At 42.2% G+C, this 20256-nt stretch overlaps 3 protein-coding genes across 6 annotated transcripts; 1 reads left to right on the forward strand and 2 right to left on the reverse strand.

The window, feature by feature from the left end:
* Positions 1-823: 823 nt before the first annotated feature.
* On the reverse strand, positions 824-7003 carry zbtb22a (zinc finger and BTB domain containing 22a). 3 transcript variants are annotated; one of them, XM_037092941.1, is made up of 4 exons: positions 6811-7003; positions 4460-4668; positions 3551-4322; positions 824-2915 (listed from the first exon to the last, which is right to left on the reverse strand). In XM_037092941.1, exons 1-4 carry the CDS (start codon positions 6977-6979, stop codon positions 1804-1806), a joined length of 2262 nt encoding a protein of 753 aa, XP_036948836.1. In that variant the 5' UTR covers positions 6980-7003; the 3' UTR covers positions 824-1803. The 3 variants fall into 3 exon arrangements, with proteins under 3 accessions (XP_036948836.1, XP_036948838.1, XP_036948839.1); XM_037092943.1 differs by lacking the exon at positions 6811-7003 and adding an exon at positions 6124-6803; XM_037092944.1 differs by lacking the exon at positions 6811-7003 and adding an exon at positions 5801-6073.
* An 829-nt stretch (positions 7004-7832) lies between these two features.
* Positions 7833-14056, forward strand: scn1bb (sodium channel, voltage-gated, type I, beta b). Its single transcript, XM_037092986.1, has 6 exons — positions 7833-7974; positions 8071-8237; positions 10159-10396; positions 10904-11045; positions 12537-12611; positions 13551-14056. Exons 1-5 carry the CDS (start codon positions 7926-7928, stop codon positions 12604-12606), a joined length of 666 nt encoding a protein of 221 aa, XP_036948881.1. The 5' UTR covers positions 7833-7925; the 3' UTR covers positions 12607-12611; positions 13551-14056.
* Positions 14057-14250: 194 nt separating this feature from the next.
* naxe (NAD(P)HX epimerase) lies at positions 14251-19932 on the reverse strand. 2 transcript variants are annotated; one of them, XM_037092979.1, is made up of 7 exons: positions 19808-19932; positions 17773-17963; positions 17579-17687; positions 17298-17408; positions 16273-16383; positions 15796-15943; positions 14251-15204 (listed from the first exon to the last, which is right to left on the reverse strand). In XM_037092979.1, exons 2-7 carry the CDS (start codon positions 17943-17945, stop codon positions 15005-15007), a joined length of 852 nt encoding a protein of 283 aa, XP_036948874.1. In that variant the 5' UTR covers positions 17946-17963; positions 19808-19932; the 3' UTR covers positions 14251-15004. The 2 variants fall into 2 exon arrangements, with proteins under 2 accessions (XP_036948874.1, XP_036948873.1); XM_037092978.1 differs by having other exon boundaries at positions 19730-19887.
* Positions 19933-20256: the final 324 nt, after the last annotated feature.

The raw sequence follows: 20256 nt of genomic DNA on the forward strand, positions 1-20256 counted from the left end.
AAACGGGCAGATAGAACTTATCAAGGACAACTGGCCTAACGCCACGATTAGCAAACAGCATCATCTCTCTCTCTCTCTCATGTTCCCACGATAATTGTTTCATCATTACAATCACATGAAGGCGAGGTGAGAGGTAATGTTTTCTGTGCCAGACACATTTTAGCATTCACATGCAGTGAAGGGGCCATGGTGGGTCGTCTATACGCAAGCACTGGTCACTCACATGTCAAGTAACGTGAAATAGAAAAACTGTAACTTTAAGCATTTGTTCTTCTGAACTGTTGTGTTATTCCCTGTGCTGTGTCTGAATACAACAGGCTACATTTTAGTGTTGTCTAATACCATTTGCTCTTATCGCACCTCTTTGTCAGAGTACCGCTTTGTTGTCACAGGCTCATGTTTGCATTGTGATGGAAATCTCTCCCATAAATGCATCTGAATTCATCAAACAACGGTCCATATTAGCTCAGAGGTCTTCCAAGACTGATGGGGGATGCTGTCTTCGAACACAGTGAGAGTGAAAACACTGCAGCGTACATTTACCCTGATTAAATTGTACAAAATGAGACCTTTTCGCAGCATTGAGCAAGAGAGACCTCTGGTGCTCCAACATTGTGCTGCAAAAAGTACGGTTCAGCGATCCAGTTTGAGCCAAGCGGTTTTCTAGAATGATGCACAGTGTGCGAGACTAAATGAGCTTAGATTCTTCAGGGACCGAGAATAACCAAGAATGTTCCCACAAGGTCCTAGAATGACACTAAAATTCGCCACAATGATTCAAAATGAGTCTTAGTGTTGTAGAATAAAACCCAACAGTCCATAATCAATGAGCATAAAAACAAAATGGTTTTATTACCAAGACTCCTTTTCTTTACATGTGGTGAAGAGACATCAATATGGCATAATAAACACTTTTATATTTTTAGTATTTATTTCCTAATGCAGATCAATGGTAAATAATTTATGTGCAAAATTAACGTCATTCGGGCTCCAGAAGTACATTCACAACACTGCTCAGTACAGATGTACAGCATCACTAAACAAGAGGCTACATGGCACGGCACAAAATAAAAAGGATCACTTGAATGAAGCCTGTGATTGTTACTTTACTCTCCAAAATACCAATGACATGAAAAATAGTGCACATATAAAAAGGTAAAACACATGTGGCTGCTCAAAGAAGCCTTCAAAGATTTGAGTCCATAGACTTTTAAAGTTATCATGACATTCATTGTCCTTCTCGTATGTATTTATGTCCCAGGCACCAGGATAAAATGTTGGCAGTTAACATTTCTACAAACAACTTAAAAGTTCACATTTGTCTATGTCATAGGCTTCATACCATATTGACATTTCTGTAAAATGTGTCATATCACATTTACATTAGAGGCATATGACTGACTGTCATATCAGTGGGTGGAGTTACAGGCAGGAGGTCTGCTGAGCCAGTGACCACAGTCTGAGACTGTGTTACAACATTTCTAAGTGACATTACTGGATATTCTTAAAGGAGACCATGGGACAATTTTGATCTGTGTTTGAAGTGACAAAAATAGCTTTTTTAAGAAAAAACATTATGTTTTCTTGACCCTTAACAAATTTTTTGCGCCTAAACCTAACCAGATCATAAGCACAGCATTGTCACGACATCGATCAATCTATCATCTATCAAAACAGAAAACTGAACCTTAAAGGAATGTAAGGTTTCCAGAAATCCCTGGTTTGCAGAAACATTAATTGGCAACATTCATTCTGGTGATTGGGTTGCAATTTAAGTGCTGTAAAAAAAATGTTTGTTTCACATTAATTTCCACTAAAGCTTTCACTCGCCTCCTCTTTAAAAACATGACTCCCGGTGGCTACATTTTGTGACTGAGTTCTTAGCTGGTCCACAATCCCAGACACACTGCCCAACAGGCCACCCATCCCGTCCTCCATCTCCCCGTGAAAATCCACCTCCTCCACTTTCACTTGTCCTCCCGCTGCAAGAAAAGCCTCCCCGTCTTCAAATCCGTAACTGTAGCTGTCGTCCATATCAGCTGCTGGCGTGCTCGTGTTGTTGCTGTTAGCTGAAGAGCTAGAGGCGAGTCTTTCACATCGGGCCTGATGCCTGAGGAAGCTGTCCCTCCAGATGACTTTCTTCCCACACAGGCCACACTCGTAGGGCCGCAGCCCCCCGTGAGTCTTAAGGTGCTTGGTTAGATGGTGCTTCATCTTGAAGGACTTTGTGCAAACAGGACAGCCAAAGGGCCGTAGATTGAGGTGCTGCATCTTCACGTGCCGGTCACGCATGCTCTTCAGGGTGTAGGCTTTGCCACAGTGACAGAAGTGGACTTTTCCTGTGTAGGGGGCGCCAGCAAGAGAGACGGAGGAGGAGGAAGATGGGGTTGGGGGTGAACAGGGTGGTGGAAACGCAGCGGAGGATGGAGACAAATTGCGATTTGAGGTGGGAGTCAGTGAGCCACCTTGTCCCACGCTGGTGGAAGGCCAGTTCACCTCTGAGCCTGCCACAGTGAAGTCAGGAGACACCGGCACCAAAGGCCTCTGGGACACCTGCCCTGTGCCATCTTCAATCTCGTCATACGTGTCTCTGCTGAAGGTCCCCTCGGTGAAACCCTCAAAGTCCTCTTCCTCCTCCTCGTCATCCTCGTCTTTACTGCAGCTGCCGGCCTCTCCCTCCTGAGGCCTCTGCTCTTGTTGAGACCAGGGACCCATCTGCCACTGCAGCCGGGTTGAGACCGGACAGGGCGGACCTGGAGCTCCTCCGTCTGTTGTGCAAGCGTGAACACTGGGCGGGCCTGAGGAGGGATCGCTTTCTACCAAGCTTCTCTGAACTTTCTCCTTCATCTCCTCCACACTGGGCTTCCCTGTGATTTGTCCGGGACCTACACTCTCATTTGAAATTGCGTGGAGGCCTGTTGGAGGAACACAGACTAAAATTACATGCAGAAAACTGAAGCTTATTAGTTTAAAGTATTCACAGAACAAAGAGATACACAGGCATATCAGGGCCATGGCAGTCATGGGGGGTTGGAGATGATATTCAGAAAAATAGATTTCTTCTACTTTCCTTCAAAACTCAGAGAAACAGTGATTTTTTTTTTGGGCCAAGGAACCACATCGCTTTACTTTGTAAGACTGGATCAACCTCCTCTCATAAGCATGCAGACTTTGTAGAGAAGTTGCAATGATTGGACCCATTCAGAGGAAAACAGCACTCTGATTTGGAGTAGGTGATTTGGTGTGATGAGGTTGATCAAACCTTCCAAACGAATCATGAGGTTCCCTTGACAAAAAAAAAAAAAACAACAACACCCATACGTTTTCTTTTGACTGTGACTTGAATCTTTTGCTGAACTGATCTCTTTAGGCAATCTGGAAGGCATTCTGGTTGTAGGATGTTAGACAAACGTTTGCACTTTAATCTCAGTTTTCGACATAAAACTTTGAGTGTGTCTGTTTAAAATGAATCATTAATTTCATGTCATGTTGTTAGGCAGAGATATATTACTTGTTGTGTTAAAAGTAAAATGAGGCTTTTGTGTCTTACCACAGTGTCCCATTTGTGCAAAGCCTTCCTTCTTCTCCTCCGCCTCCTCTCCTACTCCCTCATCGGCCTCAATCTCCCTCTTCTCACCCTTCCTCCTCTCTCGCATCTCATCACAGTCCCCGCTCTCTCTATTCTTATCAAGTAGCCTATCAGCATTTGCCGGCGCTCCCCGCTGTTGAAATCTGACTTTCTGCTTTAACGCGTCACCTCCAGGGAACCCCCCGTGGTTCCGGGTATTATGTCCTGGTCCATCATGAACAAACTGGCTTGTTTTAGCCTGGCTCGATACCCATGCCTCCTCACAGCTGGTGTAATCACTATCCGCATATCCAGGGAGCGTGTCCAGTTGAGAGTCTGCTAAGTGCTGAGCTGATGAGGCCCGTGGACGCCCCCATCTAGGAAATTGCTGCGGCCGTCTCCATGTAGCTAAGGGGGGTAACGCATCAGGCTTCCTCTCCTTCCTTCTTCCCTCCGTTTCCAGGTATAAGCAGTCTGTGCTGCTCGGGGACTGCTGGCGAGATGCAGTGCCATGGTGTGCTACAGCCGCCTCTCCAGGGATGACTTCCGCCGAGGGCCGGGGCCTCTTCAGGATCTCGGTGCACTTGTCTACGATGTGCCACATCTGGAGGAAACTGGCCACAGTGACGTAGTTCACAATGTCATCATGCACAATGCTCAGCTGGCCTGTGTAGGCAGAACTCAGGACACTCTCGAAGGCCACTGGGTCCATAACTGAAGGTAGAGAAACAGTTGTGACATTCTTCAGTAAGACCTGTGGAGAGATATGAACAAAAATCCTGAAAAGTTTTGGGCATCTGGATGGAAATACAGGTTCAGTTAAGTGAACAACAAACAACTTATTTCAAATAAATTCATCTATACACACGGCACTGATGTACTCCAGCCTACCTGGTCATGAAAGTAAGGCGAGGATGCGGCGAGCACACAGCGGTGGGCCCTGAAGACTTGACCCTGCACCTGGATGGAGAGGTCACACAGCCGGCCCTCCTCCCGCTGGCGGTTCAGATTGTCCAGAACCGCAGCTCGGGCTCCGGGGAAACACACCTGGACTGTCAAACCAGCAGGAGCAGCTGAGGCACTGCAGCTCGGATCCATGGCTACACAAGAGTAAAGATTGAAGCATTAGAAAGTGCCAAAGTGGTCAATTATTTGTGACTATATTGTAGTCTATATTATGCATCTGTTCCGGTTGTTCCTTTGCTGCTGTGACTAGGACAGGGTATCATTAACAATCATTACTGATAATTACTGATACCTTGATTTTGATACCAGTTCCTGAACAATACCACTTTCAGCTCCTTAGGTATTGTAATTTGGACAGCACAGCAAGACATTTTTCAATACTCAACAGTATTGAGGCAATTCTGTCAGTGCCATCAAAGTAGAGTACAATTTAAGTCGGATACCCAGCCATAGCTGTGACGCTGCCTTTCCCTGGCATTGTATAAATTACTTTTTCTCATCTTCAGTAACTTGTGAAACCTTTCTGCCAAGGGCAGTATTAAAAACAGATGGTGCATCATAGTCAAAGTAGTACATCTTTAGATGAGTTTATTTTAATGGCAATCTGACAGAAAAAATGCCTGATACTGACAGAAAAAGCTTAATATCCGTCCAATAATGCTTATAATTGGTCAACATTTACTCTTGCTCAGAACTTTTAGTTAACAAACCAATTTGAACAGTAAGATTTATATACTGTGTACTGATGAGTCATTACTTCAAAATGATCTATCATTTAATTGGTTGTTTTCTAAATTAACACTTGCCAAGATTGCCAAGATATACTTGGCACTCTATAAAATCATATAAACAATAGAAGCAAATTCTCTTAACTGTGAAGCTGGGACAATGTATTGTTCGGTACATCTGCATTTCATCCATTAATCATTAATCACACCTTCACAAGATGCCAACTTTATGTTACTTAATGTTCACTCTGTCAGTTGATTAGCTATACGAATATATATAAGCGTTTCCGCCCTAACATCAAATAAAACACATAAGCAGATTCATTGCGGATAAAGATGTTCATTCATAGCCTGTTGTAGGTATCAAAAACTGAAAGCAGCGAGTTCCACCTGATGCTCAATAGCTAGCTATCACTCTACTACCTATAGTTAGCTTCTCAAAAAACGAAGAAATATGTTAGTTTGCATTGCTCGTCATATACTATTAAACGGTTGTGTTTAAAATATGCACGATAAACATTCATTATTGTCATAGCACCTGTCAACACTGCCCCGTGTTCTCGTCAGGGAAGCTACAAGAGGTGCATGCCTAGGTTAGCACCTGGCTAACCAGAAGACGTTACTAGCTAGCTAACATGGGCTTCTGAAGACACGAAGCAATAAGTTAGTTAACGTAGCTCGTCATACAATATTAAACGGTTGTCTTTGAGCGCAGTATTCTAAACACTAATTCTGGTGATAGCATCAGTCATCGCTTCCCAGTGTTTTCGTCAGGGAAGTTCCAAAAGGTGCATGCCTGCATTAGCCCCTAGCTAACCGTCGCTACTAGCTAGCTAGCTAACGTTAGCTTAGTTACTTTACCTTGGAGCTGTCGGTACGTGCTGTAGCTATTTGCGACACCACATTATTTTCGTGAATTCCAGACACGATGTACCCTCCCTTGTTTGTGTAAAAAAAAAAAAAAGGCAAGCTAATTAATGCTAACAGCAGCTTGCCCGGAGGCGTAGCTGTTGTTAGCTGGTTGACAAATCAGCATCAGCATCCTCGCGCACAACACGAGTGGGTGTTTGGTGTGAATACGTGGCTTTAATCACTATAAAATGCCGTCACACTGGCCTCACGGCACAATAGAAAATGTCAGGCTTATTATTTTTATTTATTTTTTTTTTGTAGACGCTGGATTCATCATTAGCAAGCGCATGTATTTGTTAATTAATGACTGATCCGGAGTTAGGTGAGAAAAGATGCCATCATTGGGCTCCCCCCCTCCCCCTGTGGACTTCACTTAAAGGGCCAGTACACCACAATATCAGATCAACCGTTAAACCATTTTTCTTTTTTTTTGTCTGTTCTTTCGTCAAATGTGATGCAACCCCCGTGTAAAAACCCAGCCCTCCTCGTAGCAACATTAAGGAATAAAGCTAAAGCTGCTGGTGTGTCAGTTTAATTTAAAAAGCAGGAGCTCGTGGAGCCGTTAAAAGCTGGCAGCCGTTGAACGGTCACACTCACGCGCAGAGCCGTTTTTTTTTTTTTTTTTTTTTTTTTTACCGCAGTGCATCTGCAGCATCCTCTGATCGGGGCGACAGGGGCGCCGCTGCTGTGGCGTAGGAGAAAAGACAGCATCCATAACTGGGACGGCAGGACGTGTTTCATACAGATATCTATATTTTCTCTCTCTCTCTTTCTCTCGGGCTTTTATGTAGCCGTGTGCGCGCATTTATCTGCAATGCGCGCACGACCGAAGCGTCTCTTCCACGAGCTAGGTGAATCAGATAGGTGAGGGTTTTTGTATTTTTTATTTTTCTAATTTTGTTTCCATCGCAGGAGAGAGGATTTGTGTTTGTTTTTTTTTTTATCTTTCCCCGAGGACAGGATTCAGCCTGGAGGAAGGAAGGAAGGAGGGAGAAGGCCTGTGATATCCATCCAGGAGAACAAGGCTCTTGATTTTTCACGGAGAAACATTAAGTACTGTAGCCTGTAAAGAGGTAGCCATTTGATTAATATAGAAGCATGCAAATCAATGATATATGCACCAGTGTGTGTTTTCTTAAGTGTATCGTAGACGTTCAGTCTGTAGCTGGCATGCTGCACCTTATCTAAACATCCGTTGTGTACCTGCTGTCAACGGAGCACGCGGCCCCAGGCAGCACTAATGATCCCTCTGTGCATCTCACATTAGGGACCTCAGGGAACAAGAAGATAATCTAATCTCAGGGTGTTTCATCTGGGGAGCACTGTGAGAGTCACCACGTATATATTGTTTTGTTTTTTCTTTTTCTTTCATACTGATAATTAAAAGAGCAAGGAAGCCCCCAAGCCTGGATAGAGATACATGAAGAAGGAGGGGGGGGAGATTGCAATACATTTGTGGCAATAAATTCTTGTGACCATCAGGAAACTGTTGCTGGTTTGAGCCAAAGATCAGACACGCTTAACCGTTGGAGGAGGCCTCTTGTGTTTAGCTCCAGACACATGACCTGCACTTTACTGACGCACAAGCTCCGATCTTATTAAAGTACAAGAAATAATAAGTAAGAGGGAAATCCTTTATCTTTAACTGGGAGGTGCTTAGTTTATGAGTGTCACCTCTCGGGGCTCCACACTTGGAGCGCTGGTGTTAAAGCTCATCACAAAAAAAGCAAGCGACTCCAACATCCGGTGACATGGCAGAGTCACACTTTCTGCTCCTTTATCTTCTCTGCAGCCTGTTTGGTGAGTTCAAACTCATTGACCTGTCACCTTCATGATGTGTTTCTACATTGTGTCAACCCGGAGTAATCGTTTCTCTTTTCTGTATTTTACTCACAGTGTACCAGTGTCATGGGGCCTGTGCCGAGGTGGACTCTGACACAGAGGCGGTGGCCGGCAAGGGATTCAAACTGGGCTGCATCTCCTGCAAGAGAAGGAGTGAAGTGGACGGCGCCGCCACCGTCCAGTGGTACTTCAGGCCCAAAGGAGAAGCTGATTTTGTTCATGTGAGTGGATTCTTTTTTTTTTAAGTCAGCACAAAATGTAACTGACGCAGCACGCCGCAGAGTGCAGGAAGGTTTTGTTCTTCCAGAGGATATTGTAGTTGCGCAAGCATCGTTTGAATCAAATCTGTCCTCGGCTGCATTCCTCCAGACACAATCTATTTATATAAGTATATATATTGCACTGCCAAGCTCTGTTCCTTCCTTTGTCTCTCTCTCTCACACACTCACGCCCTCGATTGGATGATACCTCCCAGTGTGGAGGTCACTGTGAGGCTCACGAAGGATCGATTGTGATATTTTACACCAGCTAGAGATCCTCGAAGCTCCAGAGAGGACACACAGCTGTGTTGACTTCCTGTTGTTGTATATTCAAGTCAAGATAGCAGCCAAAGAAAATACCACATGGGATTTCTCAACTGATACAAAGAAACTTCTCAGCAGAATAGCAACAAGACTGAGAACTGAGGTGCGTTTGAGGCTGAAGTATCGATGGCTCTCACGGAGCCCTTTATGGCCACTTTCCATAAGTCCTCATTTCCTCAGACTTTGCCCGAGGGAATTACCTCCAGCTCAAATTGTCGTAACATTAAACAGAGGTTTACCATGTGTTTCCAAGAGATGCACCAAAAACTCCATTGTTTGTAACCACTTTATCCCTTTTTATGGGGTCGCGGGGCTTTTTGCTGGAGCCAGTCCCAGCTGTTTCTGGGCGAGGGCACTTTGACATGCAGCTCAGCTCAGCCCAGAGCTGGGATTTGGAACCAGCAACCTTCCGATCACTAGCCGACCTGCTCTACCAGCTGAGCTACAGCCGCCCCTGTTCCAAAAACCTTTTTAGTAAAACAACAACAGGCCGAATGCTTTCGTTAGTCTCTATTTATGGAACGGAAACTTTCTGAATTCCTACCAAACATTTGACGTCTTCTCCTCGAGCTGATCTCCACTTAAATCACTCAGTCAAACAACAGAAAGTCATACGCTTTTGGAAACGATACAGAACGTTTCCCCTGAAACCTCTGACTGTGTTATGTACACGTAAAAAACAGATTTAGTCCTTGATTCGTGCTACATGAGTTCAAGAGTCTCACAGCCTGAGGAGTGAAGCTGTGGTGGATTCTTCTGTATCATTTGTCAAACAGCAGCATGGAGAACAGACTGTGTCTCAGGTGTGTTGTTGTCTTTTAGTATCCTTCTTCTGATGTTCTGTAGATGGTACCTGGGATGTTCTGTTTGGTTTTAATCAGCCGCTGTGGAGCTTCCTGTACTGTGTCGTGCAAGAGCCATGCTAGTTTGTGATTTATCCAATCAGGATGTCAGAAAGTTGACCAACATCTTGCTCCAAATTATAGCCTTCCTCAGTTCCCTTAGGAAGTGGAGTCCTTTTCTGTGCTTTTTTTAAGCAGGACGGTGACGTGTGAGGACCAAGATAGGTTCTCAGTGATGGTGTTTCAAAGGCAACCTAAAACTGTTCACCTGCTCTGCCTCAGCTCCACTGATGTAGACAGGAGTGTGGGTCTTTGCCTTCTTCTTTATGCATACATGTTTTTATTGCTCCTCTGTATCAGAGTTTGTAAATGCTGCACCTGTTAAGCCAATCATTTATCTGCCCAGTATTTATTGTGCTCTAATCTCTAATGCACATAGATACCGTGTAGGGCTGCAGGTAATGATCATTTTCACGGTTGATTCTATTGGTTATTTTCTCGATTAATGGATTAGTTGTTTTTGTTAGTTGTTCTTTGTTTTACCAAAGCCCGAGATGACGTCCTCAGATGTCTTGTTTTGTCCGCAACCCAAAGATATTCAGCCTACAAACAGAAACTGTTCAAATTTAAGGAACTGGAATTAGAACATTTCTTAATGAATCAGTTGGATGAATCGATCATAGATCTGATCAACCTTGATGTCTCCTGGGCTCCAGATCTACACCTACAACGAGGACGGCCCCACCATAGTGGATGAGCACTTCATGGACCGCGTGGACTGGAACGGGAGCAAGAGGAGCAACGACATCCAAGACGGGTCCATCTACGTGCTCAACGTCACCCTGAACGACACGGGCACCTACCGCTGCTTCTTCCACCGCATCCTGTTCTACGCCAACTACGAGTACAGCACCGTCGTCAGCAAGGTGGTCCACCTCACCGTGGTGAGGAAAGGTACGAGGAAATCAACTGCGTCACTCTGTAACTACAAGGAATTAACGGATGGCAGATTTTAATGTGAAATTACCTTGTGAGAGAGTAAAATACAATTTAAACAGATTTGAAAACCACCACTTGAGTCCTGAGGTGGTTTTTCCAATCAAATTTAAATCCGTTTGAAGGTGTCCTGAATGCATTTATTTCTTTTTTATATATCCGGTAGCCATCCAGTGCATCCAAAATGCAAAAATTGTAAAAATGGAGTCCTTGGTACAAATGTTTGAGCTTTTCCGGACCGTAATGAGTGAATGAAAAGGCATTTCCATCACTGAAAGGCACTCGATATGGATTGTCTCTGTAGTCCGACTGTGATGAGCCCCATGTGACCTAGCGGAGTGGATAGAGTGTTTAGAGAGAGATCTACCATCTAAAAGCAATTTTTGGCCTCAGGTAGCTTTGCAGTATCACTTCCATCCCGACAAAAATTGATTGATCGATTGATTGATTGATTCCTGTGTTCAGCCACCAGAGGAACGGCTTCCATCGTGTCCGAGGTCATGATGTACGTGTCCATCATCGGCCTTCAGGTCTGGCTGCTCATAGAGATGATTTACTGCTACAGGAAAATATCAGCAGCCGGCGAGGAAGCGTTACGAGAAGCTGCGTAAGTACTTTGTTTACGTATGTACACTGTATGCTCACATGCTCATGACACATGAAAACCTTGTACCTCCAGCTATTCTGATTCAGCTTTGACCTTACAGAGCATTTGATTATTTCTTTATAGATGTGAAGATTCTTTCAATGACGAATATGAATGGTTAAGCTGAAAGATCAGTTGTTGAAAAGCAGAATTTGGAGATTCAAGGTTTTCTTGTGTCGTAGAGCCCAAACAAAGTACTGGAGACAAATACCTCCACAGATATTTGAGTCTGTAATCCAGTAACGATATATCGACTATGACTATCGATAATAATGTCTTAAAATTGTGGATTCAGTAATGACTGCCATATTTACTGAGCAGGACAGTTTACTGTATCGATATATCTCTTTGGCTCCTGCGTGCATGCAAAGCTTGAAACAAGCCAGGTCAGTCTCTCACATAGAGCTTTACTTGGTGGGCTTGACCACCAGCAAGCTGTCCTGACAGTTCTGACCTTTGAGCAAACGGAGAGCCAAAAAAACTCCAAACTGAAGGAAGCGAAGTCACTTGATAGCTCCACTTTTCGTCAACCCTCTTTTGTCTGCTCCACAAAAGAGGAATGGTTTTCACACAAAGCTACGTGACAGGAGTCGATTTAATAAGATAGAGTGGTGGAAGTTAGCATCGCCCAGGTTCCCTCAACAAAAAGTCTTTGGGGAATGCTTTACAATAAATTGTGAGGTATTTACTGACATATTTTATGTCTTAAGCCTGTGATAACCACAGATCTTACATCAGTCACTTAACCATAAACCACTTTATCTATCTCTTGAATAAAGTTGAAAGCTTATCGTTCTGCCAGCCAGCAAGTTACTGAGCCAACTGACTGGAAACATAGCAATTGGTGATTTGGGACTGACTAGCACTGACTGGCTTTCTAGCTTGTTAGCTAACCACCGACAGTAGTTCACATTTTGGAAGCAAATGTGTCGCACAGCTGAATTTTGCTGACCCTGGGCCTCATTCCCAAACTCACCGATATGTTCAAAATCAAACCTTTGGTGTGAAAAGTTTGCCTTGGCAAGTGTGTATTTCCCCATGAATACTGCACGCTTTTATTCATGTTTTATTGCTGAAGTCACACCTATAATTTTACCCTGTTCTTCGTCACGTCCTCTCTTTGGTTAAAAACTCTCCCATTTCTTCCGTCGTCTTGTGTGCTTATTTTGAAGGTGATCAGTGTTTCCATTGTGTTTGTGTGTTTTCACTTGTGTCTCTTTGTCACGCTTCCTGTATCTACCTGTCATGTTTCCGCCTTGTCATCCTCCTCCGTAGTAAAAACCAAAACCAAAACCAAAACCTCCCTCCTGTAAGTCACGAAACAAAGACCTGTCATACAACCATAGCAGTGATGTTTAAGTTTTGCATTTTTTCAACCCATTTCATTCTGCCAAAGTATTTTTTTTTTCTTGTTGGTAACCTGGCCTTGTTTTTTCTCTTCTCTCTCTCTAGAAATGCTGAATATTTAGCAATAGCCTCAGAAAGTAAAGACAACTGCGCAGGAGTGCAGGTCGGAGAATAGCACAGGTATGTTGTCATCTCGAAGACAAAATACATGTTCGCTGCATTATTCTACCATGAGATATCTACCATTAAATTGCATGTTTTTCATAAGAAACACTGAATAAATACAATTTGTTGTTGAATATCAGGTAAACAGGGTCCCCAGTTCTAACATAAAAGTTTTTCCTCCTCTCTGAGCCCCCCTTCTTCTCACAAACCAACTTTTAAAAGTGCAAACCACCACGTACTCTATCAGAGAGTGTAGATGCTGAACTTGTCGAGTCAATTAAAGAGATTTGGTTTCAGATTATTTATTTAATTATCGGCCGACAAACACCAATATAATGTTGTGCATTCCTAGCAAGAACAAATAAACATAAGATGATGTTTAATATTTCCTCACAAAAGGACACAAACTGATGGACACAAAAAAATACCAAAAAAAGAAAACCATTGAATTTAGACTAATTGGATCCCTTCTGTAGTTCATATAATTAAATTGATAATTCCAGTAATTCATTTAAAACAATGTACTGTGAAAAATATTTTTATATTTTCCTTACACAGTCTCACATTATATTGTGTTGTGGCACTTTGGAAAGGTAATCAGCAATTATTTTTTTCTCGATTGAGCTTTGTATCTAAATACGTTACCTAACAGAATAATTGTATTTAATATCTGGGGACAGTTCTAATCTGCCTGACTCACTGATTATTTATCTGGCTGAAGGTTGACAGCAGCTCTTAGATATCAGCAGCCTATTGATGAATCTGTCAGATCCTCTGTCTGTTTGGTCTGGGATTTATGATATTCTATAAACTCTATGCCATAAAGACTCAGGAGTAATCGGATAAACCGACCATCATGAACAGCGTAGTGCTTATGATGAACCGGATTTTCTATAAAAACTGGTTTCGAATAGTTTCCATTAAATCCCTAACCCATGTTGTCTTTGTCTTCAGGCTTCTCCCGTGGACAGCAGACATCCTTCCACCCTCTGACCTGCATGTAGACAACTAGGAGGAAAAACTCCTCTGTATCTGAAGTCTCTGTATTACCTTTTCCTCGACAACAACTGGATGTGACAAACAAAGAGAGCATGGTACCAGCACTGTATATAGTACTCTGCGCGTAACAGCATGTCTTGCACTTACATGAGAACCCATTATGCATAATGAGCCACATTATCAGAAGCATATACTGTACATACAGTATTTCTTTAAGTGTATGTAGTCACATTAATAATAATAAACTAAGCAGTACTATGGCGGACTCCATGAGGCTGATTGTAAAAGAAAGCTTTTTACTACATCACCACCACCTAATGTATAAATCATGACACACAACACACGTACGGTAACGTTCTTTATAAAACAGGATGTAATGGAGTATGATAGACTTTCTTTCCAGTTGCTAGTTGTACATTAAACACAATCTTAAGATGTACGAATAAAAAATGAAAACAGTATGTGTTGGAGAAGTCTTCTGTTGATGGTAATAACACATCATCCTAGAAATGTTGCTGATTTCTCTCTCGATGCTTGAAATGGAAAAAAATCCATTCAGTAGTTTTTGTGTAATCTTGCTGACAAACAAACAAACAAATGGACACGAGTGAAAACATAACCGCCTTGGCGAAGGGAACAAAGAAGACACCTGCAATCAATTTAATTTATTTACATTTTAATTTGAATGTTTTCATGAAGCTGAAGCAGCCATGATGTCCATTACAACACTTTATTGGATTAAAAGCACAGTATTCAGATCACAACCACCGTCATCCACAGAATGGGAACCAATGAAATTCCCAGATTTAAAGGAATAGTTTAACTTTTAGGCAAATAATCTGATTTCTGTGCAAAGGCTGGATACCACTCTCATGTCAAGTACGGAGCTGGATTCAAGACATAGTTAGCACAACTTAACAATTTAGTTTTAAAAAATAAAACACCTACCAGCGCCTTTAATGCACCACAATTGTTAATTCATCACTGTATACAGTCAATGAACACACGTCTTCTCTCCGAAACTTAACGAGTCACACCAAAAACAATTAGATTGATAAACAGGCGTACAGGCAAAAGGGAAAAGGATGTATATTCGATTTTGGGGTGAACTGTTCTTACAGCCATGGTGGTATTTGGCATTTGGGAAACATAGTGGGATGATAAAAGTCCTGGAAAAATAGTATTTGCCAAGAAATAACTCATTCAATCGTTTATACTTTCTGTTTATGTATGAATGATGCAAACAACGTGTGCATTAATTTGTGAGCTTTGAGTGAGTCTTAATACTAAGCTAGGCTAATCAAGTCCAGACTCCAGCTCCGTAATTATTTGACATTAGAAAGGAATCGATCGAAAAGGAGACGATAATTGAGAACTATTCCTTTACAGACGACACTGAAACCTCTGATCTACAGTTGTAACACACAGTCTGTGCCGGGGTACTGAGGCAGGTTGAGTTGGTACTTCCTCTCCAGGCCCGGTGGCACAAAGCGGCCTCCCAGGAAGTGGTATCGTCCTCTGAACAAGGAGGCAGACTTCTTGGGAGCAGTGAGAGAGATGAGCATGTCGGGCTGCAGTCCGTCTGGACGTCCCTGCTCCACATCCCAACCTTGGAAATAACGAAACAAAAGGAAAGAGGAAATCACAGTCACGTCTGGCTTCTTCTTCTTGTGAGAGAATACACACAGGAGACATAACAGTTAAACAAGTTTTTAATTGACAAGTAATTTTTCCCAAAACAACCACCGCTGCACTGAGGCGTGTGTAGAGCACCAAGTCAGCCCGCGGCAGGAGAGAAAAAAAAAAAAGTGACGAGTAATCTGACACTTATAAACAAGTATACAAAAATATTGAAATAGTAAAATATCATCAAATCAAATCATAATGAATATTATTATTAGTTGTAGTCATATTTGTATTAATTGCATTTTAATCTTTGTGAGGTTAATGGATTTCTTGTTATAACAGGGTCAGTGCTAAAGTTTGTTACTACGGGTGACGCGGAGCCAGCGCCAAGTACGTCACCGGGGCCATCAAGCACCATGTCATCTGTAAAAGGCTTGTTCCATTGTTGAAAAAGGCTGTTCATTTGATTTGTTCCTGCTAATAAATGGCATTTTCGTGATACAGTCATTTTGTAATGCAATTTGGCCAGGGGCGGCCCTGTTTTAGTGGAATCTTTATCCTTGTGAGGACTGACCTGAGGGGATGTCGATGCTGGCGATGGGGACTGTCGTCTTATTCAGCACTTCTAGGATGGAACCGAAAGGCTCTCGCACGGCCCCCTTGAAGCTGAAGCCGAAGATGGCGTCTATCACCAGGTTGTAAGCCTCGTCGATCACTGCAGCCTGAGGAATCATCGATTTTAAAGTAAGTGTGTTGTTTGTTCTTTTGCACTGGCAAACATCAAGCTTTTACAATCACAAAACTACAACCTGAAAACATCAGTACAGCCACTGTTCCAGCCTCTGCACGTGCACAGTATCAATCAATCCATTACATAATGGACTGATTCCACCACAGGGAGTAATTGAGGCGTCATCTGATCTAAACTGCAGCCTCATTTATCACAATCTAATGTGTGCACTCTCACAGCTTGAGATAAAATGCTCACTCATAAACACAATACACAGAAGCACTGTATTCATGGCTGCTGCATAATTAATTATCAACAAACCTCAGGCATCTCAGTCAGGAAGGGGATCTCCATCTTCTGGCACTGTGTGGTCAGACCCTGGAACAGAGGTTTGTTTGGTCTCTTCGGGTAGAGGATGGTGGGCTCGTAACCCTGCACGAGGACGCAGAAAGATGAGCAAAACTGACGGCTACAAGATTGAACAAGCTGGTTAATCTCGACTCGCTGCGCTGACCGGGAGGTGAATGTAATAGTTGTGGAGAAAGAAAATGCCAACTGAGGCGTTATTTTGCAGAGACTGACCTTAAATGATCCTCTGCTAATGCTGCTAAACTGCCTGAGGTCAGAGTCTGCTCTAAAACACTAATGGAGTATTAATCTGGTGTTGTGCAGTGTGGATGGAAGACCGATTCAAATACTTTACTTCAGTAAAAGAATAAATATCTCATAACATACATAAAGTCACAGGAGTGCTTGTTAAGCCAAAGGAAAGCTTTCAGTGTTGTTTTATTGCTTTACTATTACTGATGCATCTCTGTTGTAGCTGGTCGACGTGCCACAGATTTGAACAACGTCATCATTTATTAACCTTTATTTATATGATGTGTAACTGTGAAACATTGAGAGAAACGAAAAAAGTAACGTCATATAACATGTAAGAGTGCTCAGAATGTGAGTCATTAATCAACTAGTTGATTGAAAGTTCTTTTAAGTTTAAAGTTCTGTTTAAAGTTCTGTCAGGGAAGCTAGACGTCAGAAACATCCCTAATGTGTACACATACTAGTCCAATAAAGCTGACTATGGAAAATGTGGTTTTGCTTTTATATACATATTTCTAATTTTTCATCTAAAAAATGGCTAAATTCCAGAAAAAAACACTTAATATGTAAGTTTGGATAAAAAAATCCATGAAAAATAACCAGCAGCCGTAGCTGTTAAAGAAATGTAGTTAGAGAAATAAAATATTATATTGTTGTTATTGTTGGATCCATTGTTATTTTTCTTGAAATTAAAATGAAGTGTATTTAGCTACAAGCTCACTGTCACACGAGTGAAGGACACTCACAAAGAGTTTAAGGTGTCGGGCACAGACCAGGCCATCGCCTCCGTTGTTACCTGGTCCACAAATCACCAGCAGAGAAGGTCTGGCCTTCACCAGGGAGGTGAGTGGATACGCCTGCAGGAGAAAAAACAGACAGAGATAATCTATACAGCACTGAACTATCATAATCTGATTTATGTTAATGCAAAACCTGGTTTGCTGGTAACACAACTAGACTTTTTGAGGAGAAACCAAGTTGAAGTGATATCTCAAAGGTTAAACCCTAATAATGTTTCACATCTCACCCTGGTGACGGCTGTGGCGCAGCTGAGTCCGGCCAGCTCCATCAGCTGGTCCACGCTGAAGCCGTACTCACTGAAGAGCTCCTCGTCGATGTGCTGGGCCTCCTCCTGCCTGTGGAGAGCCGACGGGTCAGTTTGCACAATCAGACAGTCAGTAAATGTTTTAACTGCTCAGTTTACAAGATATAAAACATCACCCGAGATATTTGATGGTCTGGGCCATGCTGGATGCTGCTCTGCTACTGAAACAGTCCTTCTTGTGGTGGTTAGCTGCAGCGGACAGCGGGCATGTCCCCGGCTGAGCGAGGACCGTCGCAGCTCTTGAGGTCACCAGGAAGCCGATCCCAAACAGAGCCCGCACACTCAACATTCAGGTGGATCCAAACTCCTGCAACAGAGGAGAACACAGTCACCTACCCCACACTGATCCCAACCACGACAGAAGCAGAAGTGTAGAGCCAAAACAAGCTGCCTGTGAGGGAGCTATGATTCAGACAGACAACTCCAGTGTTTGTGTACGTTTTCCCTGTAATGAAAGCTCTGCTGCTCAGTCTGCTGACACCGCTGCCTCCTACAGCTGCTACACTGCCTTCACTGCTGGCTCGCATTCTTCTTTGCTTCCTCTGTCCACCTGCAGAGTCTCAGTCCCAGAGGGGGGGCTTGCATTAGTCATCCCTGTGCTCTCAGCTTCAACTCAATATGCTTCACAGGAAGAGACAGCAGAAGATTCTTGGTGCCAACGCCAACAGCTGTTCTCTTTTTCAGTAAACTTTGCCTTTTAATCAAGTGCAAAACAGTCTTTTGGTTTGTGTGGCATTATGACCGTTACCATCTTGGTCTCCCTGAGCCAGAGGTGACCATATTCTGACAAGAGGGTGGAGCTGGGACCTGAATGAAAACACGCCATGGATGCTACTTGTCAATCCGGGGTAGCAACACATTAAACCATACCCTATTTTCTCATCCATTTTACACAAAATGGAAAAGTAACTCACAAAATGAACATCATGCTGTTTTGAAGGGGTCTTTAAACTCGCCATTGAGACCATAAACTCAATAGGAAACTTTCATAAGTCAAGTGAGAAGAAGGGTCATTTTCTCATAAGCTTATATACTCTATCGCCCCCTGCAGGCCATTAGAGAGAATGCCAGTTTAAGGGACTCTTGCATTAATTTCACTTATTAAGACCTGGATGCCCCACGTAAAATGTCAGAAAATAATTAAAACCATCTTTTCTAATATCCCAGAGTTCACAGTCAAATTGGTCAGTCTGTACAATTGATCAGTTTATGTTGATTTGTCAAGCTAAAATACTAAACTTTTGATGGCACCAGCTGATTTGATGCGAAGATTTACTTCATATCATAGTAAATTAAATATCTTAAGATTAAATATCTTAAATTTGCAGTCTTTTTGATCATTGTGAATATCAATTATATTACATGTCACCGTGTATGCACCCTTTGTTTGCCTGGACAGTTGATTTTACTTTTATTTGATTTGATGGTAACTTTTTAAGGGAAACTTTAACTTAACTCTAATATCTTAGAGGCAAAAGCATCAATTAAAATAATAGATTTGAAATGCGCAAAAAACTCACTCACTGATTCATTTTCTGTCAATCAAAAGCATGAAAAGAAAAGTATGAATGAGTGTCATGACAAAACTCAACATAAAGAGTAAAGCAGAATCAAAATCTCGGCCAAAATAAGGATAAAACTTGGTAACACGTTTGAAAGCTAGTTTTAATTCATAACATGTAGCACTATTGAACTAACATTAACTTGTTAACTTTTTATTAAGTGATAGTCCACATACCAGAATATATGAGCGTACACAATAACCATGCTGGTGTGACAGCTCCACCTGCAGCTTCATTAATGATTTTTAGCAACTTTAGCAGAAAGCAACAAGCTAACCTGCACTTTGCGGACATGACGTAAAGTAAAGTAAAGAGTAAAGAGTGGAGTATGTTAAGTTAAAAGGTTTGATTTTACAGTTAGACTTGAAATGAGACGCAGAAAGATGAAGTCGCACTTTCACTACAGTCTGTTTACTTTCTGTTCAGTTGTTGTGAGCTGCTAACTTTAGCTAACGCGCAGCATTAGCTTGACTTTGCTTGACTTCGTGACGAAGCGTTCATAAAAACTCACCAAATGTTAACAAGCCCCTCTTGAAAACAACTTCGCATGCAAGTTTGTCCTATGAAACAATGCAGTGACACAACTTACACAACGATAACACACTGATAAAAGACAGCAGCAGTGAAATGACACTCCCAGCCCAGCGGTGTCACACACTTCCGGGTTTTAAAAAGAACATCCGCTCAGATTTCAAAACAAAAGCACGATCTGTGGGACTACACTAAAAAGTAGTATACCAGCAGAGGGCGTAATGTCTTTATTATGAAAACGGGCATTGGCGGAAGTAAAAATGGAAACACTACTACACCATAAAACCTAATCTTGATCAGTTAAATATATTCAAATATACTTTGATTGGAATTAAATACAAAGCAACATTTATTATGAAACTTGCTGATTAAATGTAATTATTTCTTAAATAAAGGATCAACACATGGGAATTATACTTTATGTAAAATTCAATATGTTAAATTGATGAATTACAGTTTTATATCGCATCTTATTTAATTGCAATAATATATTTTATTTAAAAAGCA

Source organism: Acanthopagrus latus, chromosome 3, assembly GCF_904848185.1.
Source record: "Acanthopagrus latus isolate v.2019 chromosome 3, fAcaLat1.1, whole genome shotgun sequence".
Classification (NCBI taxonomy): domain Eukaryota; kingdom Metazoa; phylum Chordata; class Actinopteri; order Spariformes; family Sparidae; genus Acanthopagrus; species Acanthopagrus latus.